Source organism: Cheilinus undulatus, linkage group 9 (genome assembly GCF_018320785.1).
Source record: "Cheilinus undulatus linkage group 9, ASM1832078v1, whole genome shotgun sequence".
In the NCBI taxonomy this organism is placed as follows: domain Eukaryota; kingdom Metazoa; phylum Chordata; class Actinopteri; order Labriformes; family Labridae; genus Cheilinus; species Cheilinus undulatus.
In genome coordinates, this window is record NC_054873.1 from 3,918,344 (window position 1) to 3,930,936 (window position 12,593).

Here is a 12,593-nt window from a genome sequence, read left to right on the forward strand (position 1 = left end):
TTCTTTGATAAGAGTGGTTTTTATTCAGGTTAAATATAAAATATGGATACCACAGCATGACTTTACAATGGACCATGATTTTGCAGACCCCAAGTTTGGTTGGGCCCCAGAAAGCTCTCCACTTTTTCCCCCCTTAAGGACAGCCCAGTCTGCACTGCACATGTTCATGGCTGTGTTTGGCCACCTTCAGGTACAGTGGGGGTCCCCGGTCCTTGGCCCCTTTATTTTGGGGGTGAAAAGATTGAGAAGCCCTGGGTTAGAGGATGATAGTCAGAATCAGTAAATGTCCTAATTGTTGAAAACATCAGTTCCCCACTCAGTCAGGGACAAACATCTGCTTCAATCACTGCATTAGTACAATTGAAGATTTTTTGGGGGGTCTAATACAACCAAACAGATATGAGAAATATCCTGTCACTGGTGTCCTGGACCGTAGTGTCCCCTGGGACCAGTGCTGAAACACATCAGTCTGTTAGTTTAAGTCCAGTATCCACTAGGACAGTGAATGAGGCCTGATGCAATACTGACATAATAAATACTGCTGGTATAGATAAACTGGAACCATTTGCTCTCAAACTCTCAGCACACCTCGTAAATAAAAGCATAACCCATATTTTCTACCTAAGCATCATCTCTGGCATCATTCCCTAAGTTTAGAAGACTGCCTGTGTTATCCTCATTCACAAAGATGGATGCAGTCTAACCCTGAAGAATTAACGTCCAATCTCAAAGCTACCATGGTTTACTGTCCTTTATACTTGTGATAATTACATCCATGAAGACACTCTAAAACTACAGTCAGCATTTAACCGTCATCAGAAATTTCTACATAACTTTGAACTGGTCCTAAACTGCTCTAAAACTAAATGGATGTTGTTCTCCAATACAAAATATATTGAAGGTTTAAAAGACTATCAGGTGACAACAGGGTGATAGAAAGAGAACAATCTTGTAAATATCTAGGAAATAGAGAGCTGAAAATCTATCCAATGGTGCATGGTCTCTATCAATAATGAATTTTTTTGAACTTGGGAGAGTTGGAGAGTGTCTAAAACTGTAGATTCTATAAAATAAAAGCATAAATAGTTACTTAATATATTCTGAAAAACACTGGTGACAAACATAATCTTTTAGTATTTACACCAAATGATCACTACATGTGAAATTATCAGGAACATTATGCTATAACTGCTTCTTTAAGTATTTAAAGTTCTGTTTTATCATAAACACCTTAAAATTCAAGATTTTTGCACAAATCCAAAGTACAGATATTTAATGTTCAAACTGATCAAATAAACACAGATTCCTAAATTGATGTCTAAAGAATATTAAAAAAAATTGGGCCAGGGCCAAAAAAGACTGGTACAACTCACTCAAAATAATATGTGATGAAGATGAAAGTCCCAGCAACTGCCTGGTACCTAGTTTAGTCCAGCAGGGGGCAGTGGTGTCACTGCAGAGTGGATAGGATTACAACAACAGCACATCCATGAAGAAGAGCAGATGGACAGAGAGAAAACATGAGAGTGAGATAGACTTTACAGGAAATTGGAAGATTTAACAGACAGAAAGGCACTAAAACAGTTATCAGAATGGATTATATTGATAAATGCAGGAAAACTGTTTCTACTTGGTGGAGAGAAATAATGTGACATTAAAAAAAACAAATTGAAATAAAACCCACACTGAACTAAATCCAAAGACCTAACAATGCATGCATGGTCAGGTTTTTCTCTGTTATCTACTCAGTGTGACTGACAGGAGAGATGATCAGAGGAGCAGAGTTTTTAACTCTCTTGCTGTTTGAGGGACAAAAGTACGGGTAGATTTTCTCAGTGAAGGAGCAGCCAGTAAAGGAGTAGATCAGAGCTGCAGCATCAACGTCATAAAAGGAGACCAGACCCTCCTCATAATCCACAAACACCCCCACCTTCTCAGGACCAGACTGTAGAGAGAGACGGACTGATGGGCCAGCACAAGCTTCATATTCATTACCATTCCTCAACCATATCGTCCAGAAACCGTTCTGAGGACTTTCCGTGATCTCTCCCTTCCTGTTGATCGACTCTCTGGCCACTCCTAAATCCCACTCAGTTTTCCCTTTAACCTGAACCTTGTAGTAAAATCTGCCTGAAGAGAAACTCTGCTTTGACAAGACATTTACACAATGATTAAATCTCTCTGGATTGTCTGGGAGATTCTTTCTTACGTTACCAAGTTTAACTTCTTTCCCATCATCAGACAGGATGAGATTGGGATGTGCTGTATCAGGATCTAGTGTCACATCCACCTCATACTGCTGGACTCTCTTCAGCTTGGTCTCAAACAGCTTCTTCATCTGTTCACTGATGGTCTCCTCCAGCTGCTTCACAGCTCTCACCACAGTCCCCTCATATGAAGGTGGATGGACTCTGACTTCAGTCCAGTCCTTGGTGGGTGGAGCAGCGTTCAGAGACGTGAAGTTCTGGAGGAGTTGGAGGTGGTCTTCACAGTGTGAGAGCTGCTCCACCTCAGCACGTCTCTTCTCCAGCTCAGAGATTTCCTGTTCCAGCTCTCTGATGAAGCCTTCAGCCTGTTTCTCCGTCTCTCTCTGCTTCTCTTTGATGCTGTTGATGAGCTCAGCCTGGCGTCTCTCTACAGATTCTTTCAGAGCGCTGAAGACTCCAACACCTTCTGCTATCTCTCTGTCTGCGTTCTCATCACTGAGCTCCACTGAGTGTTTGAGCTCTTCAATCTTCACTCGTCTCTTCTGGATCATCTGCTGAATTTCAGCCTCTGTCTTCCCCAGCTCGGCCTTCTTTCCTTCATATTCTTCTCTCAGGGGAACAACATCATGAGTCTTGTGGTCTGTATAGGTGCACATCATGCAGACACACCTCTGGTCGTTCTCACAGAACAGCTCCAGCAGTTTGTCGTGCTTCTCACATATCCTGTCTTCCAGGTTCTCCACAGGGTCCATCAGCTGATGTCTTTGCAGGCGTGGCACAGTTTGATGAGTCTCCAGGTGAGTCTCACAGTAAGAGACCAGACACACCAGGCAGGACTTCAGGGCCTTCACTTTGGTTCCAGTGCAGACGTCACAGGGAACTTCTCCTGGTTTGGAAACTTGTCTCTCTGAGCTGCTGCTGCTGGATTCCTGCTGAGCTGACTGTCTGAACTGAGCAGCCATCTCCTGAAAGAAATGAAAATGAGTAATCAATCCTTTCCAGTGTGTAGATTATTGAATCAAATAAAGTCATTGAGGTGTTTTTGGTTATGATGCAACAATACATAGGTCTAACATCAGCATCAGCAGGCACGTGCACACAAAGACATCAAAGGGGACTTGAGCACCTGCCTTTTTTCTTCCTCAAGAGAAAGTGCCCTTTTTTCTGGTTTTTTTTTAAACTAATAAAACAAATTTCTATCTCTCTTTATATACATATACAGTGCTTAACAAATGTATTAGACCACCCTAACCCTAACCAAACTAAGGTTTATGCCACAGCTGCCCTAAATTAACAGCATTGGTAATTACCAAAATCATTTTTGATGTTTCTGCAATGGTTAATACACCAATATGTAGAAGCTCTTTAATCCAAATGATATTTTTAATGCTAAAATATAATTATTATTGTTATCCATGAATTTTCAAATTTACTGATTTACAAAAAACTGAAAAAAAATAGTAAAGCACATTAATATTTCTTTATAAATATGTCAAATTATAGTTATTTACTTGCATTCCTGAACAGAAAAATGAGTTTTAGTGGTTGACTGTTATGCTTGAATCATTTCTGACTTCTCGGAGAAGCCCAGTGAGCCGGCTCAGATTTTGGTGAATTCAGTTTGAAATTCCTCATTCCTGTTCAAAATGGTAAAACGTGGAGAGCTGACTGAAAATGAAAGAGTCCGCATTAAAGCACTTCATGATGCTGGATGGTCTCTGAGACAAATATGACTGATGGGCTAATACATTTTGTTAAGCACTGTACATTCCTGATTATCCTGATTAAGGAAGGTCTCAAGTTCACAAATAACAAGACCAAACATAGTTAACGTGTGTTGCTAATGTGCACATACGAGCTGGCTAGCTGATGTAATAAGTTCGGTTTAGCTAAGGCTCTTCATCATGGTCATGCAGACTAACATACTGTACTAAAGGGCAGAGACTACAGGTGAATAGAGAAACGTGTATCTAAAAATCCACCATCAAAATCGCCACATTGATATGATAATTATGCACTTTTTAACTAAAATGAACTCGTTTGCACACATCTGCCAAGACATTGGAGGTGAATAGGATAAAAATGGAACTAAAACAGTTCACCATCACACTTCCCCAGTAAATTACAGACAGTTTTTCCCCTGAAATGTTTAAATATGTAGAGGAGCTTGTTTGAGGAATTCAGGGGAAAAATCTACAGATGCAAACAGACAGAGGAAAGTCAAAATAAACACCATCTATGTGCATTTTTGGAAGTTTTCTTTCTTTAAGAGTGAAAGAAGACATGAATGCAAAATAGACCAAAATCTCTAAATTGACCAGAACATGGGAACACAAAGTTTTAACCTGTAGAGTCCAGTCTGAAACAGATACTGTATCATTTTAACTGTAGGCTCCTCAGCTAACAACTGTTCATTCTGCTAGATATTTATGTGCTTGTTTGGAGAGGTAGCACAAATAATAATGATAGAAACAATATTAATAACAATATTAATAATAATGATAGAAACAATAGTAATAATATTAATAATAATGATAGAAACAATATTAATAACAATATTAATAATAATGATAGATACAATAGTAATAACAATATTAATAATAATGATAGAAACAACAATAATAATAACAATAATAATAATAATGATAGAAACAATATTAATAACAATATTAATAATAATAATAGAAACAATATTAATAACAATATTAATAATAATGATAGAAACAATAGTAATAACAATATTAATAATAATGATAGAAACAACAATAATAATAACAATAATAATAATAATGATAGAAACAATATTAATAACAATATTAATAATAATGATAGATACAATAGTAATAACAATATTAATAATAATGATAGAAACAACAATAATAATAACAATAATAATAATAATGATAGAAACAATAATAATAACAATAATAATAATAATGATAGAAACAATATTAATAACAATATTAATAATAATGATAGAAACAATAGTAATAACAATATTAATAATAATGATAGAAACAACAATAATAATAACAATAATAATAATAATGATAGAAACAATAATAATAACAATAATAATAATAATGATAGAAACAATATTAATAACAATATTAATAATAATGATAGAAACAATAGTAATAACAATATTAATAATAATGATAGAAACAATAGTAATAACAATATTAATAATAATGATAGAAACAATATTAATAACAATATTAATAATAATGATAGAAACAATAGTAATAACAATATTAATAATAATGATAGAAACAATAGTAATAACAATATTAATAATAATGATAGAAACAATATTAATAACAATATTAAGAATAATGATAGAAACAATAGTAATAACAATATTAATAATAATGATAGAAACAATAGTAATAACAATATTAATAATAATGATAGAAACAATAGTAATAACAATATTAATAATAATGATAGAAACAATAGTAATAACAATATTAATAATAATGATAGAAACAATAGTAATAACAATATTAATAATAATGATAGAAACAATAGTAATAACAATATTAATAATAATGATAGAAACAATATTAATAACAATATTAAGAATAATGATAGAAACAATAGTAATAACAATATTAATAATAATGATAGAAACAATAGTAATAACAATATTAATAATAATGATAGAAACAATAGTAATAACAATATTAATAATAATGATAGAAACAATAGTAATAACAATATTAATAATAATGATAGAAACAATAGTAATAACAATATTAATAATAATGATAGAAACAATAGTAATAACAATATTAATAATAATGATAGAAACAATAGTAATAACAATATTAATAATAATGATAGAAACAATAGTAATAATATTAATAATAATGATAGAAACAATAGTAATAACAATATTAATAATAATGATAGAAACAATAGTAATAACAATATTAATAATAATGATAGAAACAATAGTAATAACAATAGTAGTAGTAGTAGTAGATCATTAGTATAAGGAAATTCTGTATTCTATTGCTTGGCTATAGAGGCTCAAATCATTTACATTTTAATCATGTCTCACGATGCCATTTCCATTTTGTCAATATTTCTTTTTTGCAGTGATTTTCAGAATTTCTGCTGTTTTTTCCAGTTAAATGAACAAAGTGAGCAGTAGAGGAGTGCAGATGCATTAAGCCTCTCTGCTGTAACTAATAACTGGCCTAATGTAGTTTGAAGGGTGCGTTGGTTTGCTTATTCATGTATAGAACGGCCTTTTTCAGTTCATTTTGAAGATAATGTTTATTTTGAGTATTCTTTATTTCAATTACACCAAAAGAATTCAAAGACTTTATTAGTGTATTTTTTCTTTCCTTGAAAGCTCTTCCTTCACCATGTCCCTCTTCCTAGTAACAGTCAGCTATTCTAAATATTTAGTAGAGACTAGTAGCACAGAAATGTGAACATGGTGTCATAGCTTATTTTGTTTTTGCTTACTCTTGTGATAAACCCAGTGAAAACTAAAGAAGACATTGTTTTTGTGTGACTGATTCATTTTGTAGAAATGAGTTGAGTATTCAACAACTATGTGAATGTGAGGGTATTAAAATAAGTTGGTTATTAAGTCAGAGGTGGAGGGTTTTAAGCATTTTTTATGAATAGATTAAGAGAAGTGCCCTTTTTCTCACCTGAGCCCCTGCCCCCCAAAATGTCTGTGCACGTCCCTGAGCATCAGCCGATGGTCCTCCTGCTAACAGTCATCGATCTATCTGCAGATGACTTGTCATACACTGATGGCAGTAGCCAAGAATATCAAACCTGGAAATCAGACAAATCAAAAGAGCATGCTGTTGTGAGAGAAAATGCTATAAGACAAAAGTGCTGACAGCTTTCTGACAATTTTTTGCTGCATCTTTAACTGGCTTTGCAACTAGCTCAGTATGTGGTTGCAACTGACCCAAAATTAGCGGGACATTTTAAACAGTCTCCTCTTAGCTACTTGCATATGCAGGCTGTGCAGGTTCAGTCAAGAGTATGTCTGTTACCTGCGGCCTGGAGGGCTGCATGTCCTCTCCCTCCCTGGCTCTCTGGTCTCCCTCCTCCCTCTTCCTGCGGGCTGCAGCACACCTGAGTGGGTGGAGGAGGAGAGTATTTAGAGTGGCAGGGCAGAGGAGCATGCAGAGTAGAGCCAGACACACTCCCTGGACAAACACACGAGGAGGTTTGTTGTTTGTTTAACCTTCTCTTTTCATTAATTCATTCATTCATTCCTTTTCTTATTCCCCATTTGTTTAGCTCTTCCCATACATGTCAAGATTGCTGTTTTTTTGTTGTTTAAGTTTGGCTGTAGTTCGCCGGTGGTCATGTTTCTCGTTGTTTTCTTTTCCTTGTTAAATATTTAGTTGATTTTTGGTTAGGTAGTTTTAATTAGGGGTTGTCAGCCACGTTCACCACCCCTCTTTTGTTCTTTTTGTTCAGCGCCTACAGCCCTTTTTATTTCATTGATTACATTTACTAACTGATTGATTTTTGTGTTAAATAAAGCTTGGACAATGTTTTTTAAAACTCAAAATTGTTTGTCTGTGTCCTTCTGTATATGTTGCTGGTCTCTTTTGTTCAAATCTTATTGGTTAATTAATTTATCCAAGAGGCCATAATAATGCTAAAAGTTCATTCTTTGTATCAATGACTTCTGCAATGTGTGGGGATCCACCTTTAAAACGACCATAAATTCAACCATAAAACTGCAGAAATGAGACATACGAATCATCAATAAGGCTGATTATTATGCTCACAGGATCCACTTTCTCTAAATTCTCATGTTATGAAATTTTATGATTTGTTTTATTATAAAATAATGCAAATGATGTTCAGAGCAAAGTCAAAAATGCTCCCTGACTCAGTATAGAGGCTCTTTTCCATTCAGGAGAGTCCGTATAATCTCAGAGGTGTTTGTAAATTTACTGTACAAAAAGCTAAAAAAGGTATGAAGAGGAGACCTGTGTCTATTGTTGGAGTTAAATTCTAGAACGACGACAATATAAATTCTAAAAAGTGTAATTCTCTTTTGGTTTTCAAGAAAATGGTTTGTAAAGCTTTCTTTGAAGCTTATAAGTGTGACTGATTATCTGTTGTTGTTTCTTTGCATTTCTGGAAGTTGGTAGCTTAAATAGCTGAAAATGTAGGATAGGCTTTTATAAGCAGTTTGCTTCTGCCTATGCCTTTTCAGTCATTACTCAACACATGACTATTGAGACTATCTTGGCTACAACACTGAGAGGAACTTTCCTTTGAAGAAAAGCCAAAGTTTTTTAGTTTATGTTGCTGAAACTCAACAAATATGATCAGCTGTCCTGACCTACAGAGGCTGACGGGTTAAAGTATTATCCATACGTAATAGAAGTCATATATATGATCAGTTTTATGTCTTTGAGAGGAATAAAAACAGTGAGGTAAAAGCAGACATTTATCTCTGTACTTTGAACAATCCAAAGGTCATCTAAAGTTGGCTAGTTAGCTCTTAGCATGGCTTCTTTGTGCTGGTATGTCATTTTATTTGTCATATTTGATGATAGCCTCTATCTTAAACATAAATTGGTCATAGAAGTTACATAAAATAAAACAGAGGAGGATTGAAATGTTTTGGAAGAACAAAACAAACATTGGGATGGGTGTTAAGCTAATGCTAACTGTGGCTGCATCCTGTTAAACCTTGTTGAAGTTCAGCTTCAATGTTTTAGGTTTTACTTCTTATTGTAGCTCTGCATTTACTTATCCTCTATCAATATTTCTCCTTCTGTTATAACCAGGTGACTCTGATGTAAAAACAGTCAGATTCTGGCTTTAACATTGATCAGTATCTTACTCCTACATGTTAGCCTTCAGTGTCGGCGTACTCACCAGAGTTTGGAGGATTTTCTGCTGTAAAGTTGATAAAAACTTGAAGGATTGGGCTCAGTTTGTCTTCAGAGACACAGAGAGACTTGTCTGGACTGCAGCTCAGCTTCTAATCAGACAAAGTTTCACTTTGAACAGAAACAACCAGACGTTGGAGCTCCTCCTCTCAGTGTGGCTCTGTTAGGAGGTTTGATTTCCTCGGGAAATTCCTGCAGACTTGTTCCTGGAACAAGATGAGATTTTACTGCTGTTTACTGTTTAGATCACGGGACAACAGCTGAGGTAAATTATAATAATAAATGGAGCATAAAAGAGTCCAGCAGACTCCTAGTAAACATTACACTACCATCTCAATAAAGTCTGAGCTGTAGAAAAGTCAAGGATATCCTGAAGTAAAAACAGCAAACCATCAAACTTTCATGCTTTAGTAAATGTCCTCTGGTACATTCTCAGTGTTGGTCAGTCTCTCTGACAGTCTCAGTTTCATTATGTTTCTGCTCCATGCTCTATAAACTCTATATCCTTTTGACTTATCAGCTGTTGTCCACCTCCTTCTTTCCTTCTCCTCCTTCTCCATGTGGAAGAAAAATATAGGAGTGCATGTACAAAATGACTCCCTGACATCTAATGATCCCCAGTTAATTTAACAACATTTACACTTCTCAGGAATTCACATTTAGTTGCTCTATCAGTAAATGGCACATGGGTTGTTTGTTGTTTTATGTTTTATTTGAATAAAAAAAGGGAAACAGTTCTGTCTTAAGACTGATCTTCAGTTATTGGTGCCAGTATGAAACACTTGACATATTTACATCCATCAAAGAATCAAAATGTTTGACATTCAGCAGACAGACATTTCAGATATGTGTTCATGCTGTTTGTTTCTGAGTACATGGTTTATGGAGGATTTAACAGACAGAAAGGCACTAAAACAGTTATCAGAATGGATTAGGTCAGACTGAATGATATTTCAACCAAAAATCACACTGAAGTTTGTTTAACTATTAATTATGTAACATAATATGTTTGGCATCGGGCTCCAACTTAATCACTCCTCACAGATTTTACATACAGAATTTGAGGAGTGATAGTACAACTTTAACCCACCAAAGACAAATATATGTAGCCCAATGGCAAGATCTGAACATTAATTACCTGGGCGTGCATCACCTTCAGGTCATTCCTGAGTGCAGTTGCACTTGAGGAATACTAACTAGTGACTGCTATGTGATAGACCTGGGCATGCATCACCTTCAGGTCATTCTCCTTTTTCACCATTACAGCCAGAGGATTATACCATCTCGTCAAGATATGCATCCAGCAGCATTTCAGTCAATAAAGGCACCGTGCCATTCTTAACTCAGCAAACCACCTGATGTGCACTGACAGACGAAGGCAGAGCAGATGCAACTCTTCAGACATGGAAAGGTTGCATTTGATTCAAGTCTTTGATGGGTCAGATCTCTCTCCTAAAGTTTGGTGCCTTCGATGTGTAGAATGGAGTAGCTCCATAGAGGTGCTTCTGGAGAACCCATAGCTCGGGCAGAAAACATCACTTGAGGGCCACAAGCTCATCATTTGTGCAACCATAGGAGGGAGCAGAACCACGGGGCAGCAAGCCAGGATGCCATATATCACCATGGAAGAAGAAGAAAGTGCTTTAATGTTTACAATGACAAGCTGAGTACCCCATCAATATTTGTCAAACTGTATGTTTTAGAAAATGTGACCCCTTCTCTTTTGGGACTGAATAATGAAAGGCAAGATCCTGTAAACAGCATGCAGTAGAACAATACGCATCAGCTCAACCAAGTTACATCTTTCACAGATTACTTTGCATCTTTTATTAGAAGGCTTAAATATAACTTTTTATTTTATTTAATTATTAACACCAATTTTAGCATGGTTGAAGACACAATTATATTTATTATTACATAAATATTCATTTATTTTATTTTTTTCTATTATTTATTTATTTAGAAGAGAATCCAAACTGAAATGATTGGAGCTGCTTGTTGACAATGGACTCAAGTATTTTTGTTAAAACATGGTAGCTTTGAGGTTGGACGATAATTCTTCAGGGTTAGACTGCATCCATCTTTGTGAATGAGGATAACACAGGCAGTCCTCCAAACTAACAGAATGATGCCAGAGATGAGGCTTAGGTAGAAAATATGGGTTATGCTTTTATTTACGAGGTGTACTGAGAGTCTGAGAGCAAATAGTTGCAATTTATCTATACCAGCAGTATTTATTATGCCAATATTGCATCAGGCCTCATTTACTGTGGATACTGGACTTAAAAGTTAATTTTGCAATTTGGAAATACAACAATACCTTTAAAATACTCTTAGTATAGCGCTAAGCATCATGGGATTGATGGGCGGTCACTACATTCAGCTAGCTTCGTTTTCACGCAGTTCGCTTTTAGCGCCAAAACTGAGAGAAAACACAAATTTGGCGTTAAAACATGTGAAGCATGAGAGTGAGAAAGGTTAAAAATCTCCATGTGCTCCTCTTCCATCTCACTGCTCATCTTCCTCATCCTCAAACAACAACAGTGAAGATCATGAAACGGATGAAGACGACGGTAACCGTTCTAAGTTACTGCTAGCATTAGCCTGACTGCGGCTAACGACGAGTTTAGCGAGGAAGAGGAGGAAATGACTCCAAGGTAGGAGGACTACTACCACCAACACCTGGGAGACCCATCCATGAGAGGTGAAGGTGGAGGATACCTGTCCACCAACCATCCCCGTCAGCTGAACGGAGTTTCCTTCATCTGAGGATCATTAAGAGCTGCTAGTGTTTGTGTGGTTGGCAGTTCTGTCATCATGAGGGAGAGGAGGATGAAGGTTTCTGATGGACCGGGACTAGTTCAGATTATACTTCAGTGGAGGATCATGGACACACATGGACTACAGGAAACACAGCAGACTGAGCAGAGACAACGACCTGTGAGTGAAACATGATCCCCCTTTATTTGAACCTTTATTTCATATCTTGTTTTCTATCTTCGTCTGATTGTCCGTCTTTTACCTGTTTCCCACATCTTAGCCTGCATCTGTGCCTCTACCTGTGCTGTTGTAGACCTAGGCTACTTTTACGTGAATATGTCTGGCCTGTTCACCTGTTCAGCACCTGTCAGTCAGCTCTCACTGTCTGCCTGTCAGCACACTGCGCTGTCCGTGGTGCTGAAATATTTGAGCTGGAACCTTTTTCCTCCTGTTATCCTTCTGTTGTTGTTCATCAGAACAGAGTTTGTGGCCAAGTAGATTTATCATATGTTTATTAGATATCAGCTCTACTCACTCAGGATTTCCTCTGGGAAATTGAAGTAATCGTGTTTTTGATCCTGTGCAGTCCACCATATCTGTATGTGAATTAAAAATTCCAGAGAAAATCACCGTCCATACATCAGCACACACAGAGGTTAAAAAGACTACTGTGATTTGGATTAGAAATAAACATCTTAATTTTGAGGCTTTGCTGATATGAACAACAGCA

The 12,593-nt window shown here is 36.1% G+C and overlaps 1 protein-coding gene across 1 annotated transcript; it reads right to left on the reverse strand.

The window, feature by feature from the left end:
* Positions 1-113: 113 nt before the first annotated feature.
* On the reverse strand, positions 114-9,222 carry LOC121514692 (tripartite motif-containing protein 16-like). Its single transcript, XM_041794922.1, has 6 exons — positions 9,090-9,222; positions 7,235-7,316; positions 6,878-7,007; positions 2,215-3,172; positions 1,374-1,453; positions 114-219 (listed from the first exon to the last, which is right to left on the reverse strand). The coding sequence occupies exons 4-5, from the start codon at positions 3,167-3,169 to the stop codon at positions 1,422-1,424; spliced, it is 987 nt and encodes a 328-aa protein (XP_041650856.1). The 5' UTR covers positions 3,170-3,172; positions 6,878-7,007; positions 7,235-7,316; positions 9,090-9,222; the 3' UTR covers positions 114-219; positions 1,374-1,421.
* Between the last annotated feature and the right edge of the window lie 3,371 nt (positions 9,223-12,593).

Coding starts and splice junctions, on each gene's coding strand:
- LOC121514692 (XM_041794922.1), bottom strand. CDS start 3,169: ATGGCTGCTCAGTTCAGACAGTCAGCTCAGCAGGAATCCAGCAGCAGC. Junction 1,454..2,214: donor TGGGAAAGAAGTTAAACTTG/GTAACGTAAGAA, acceptor TCCACTCTGCAG/TGACACCACTGCCCCCTGCT.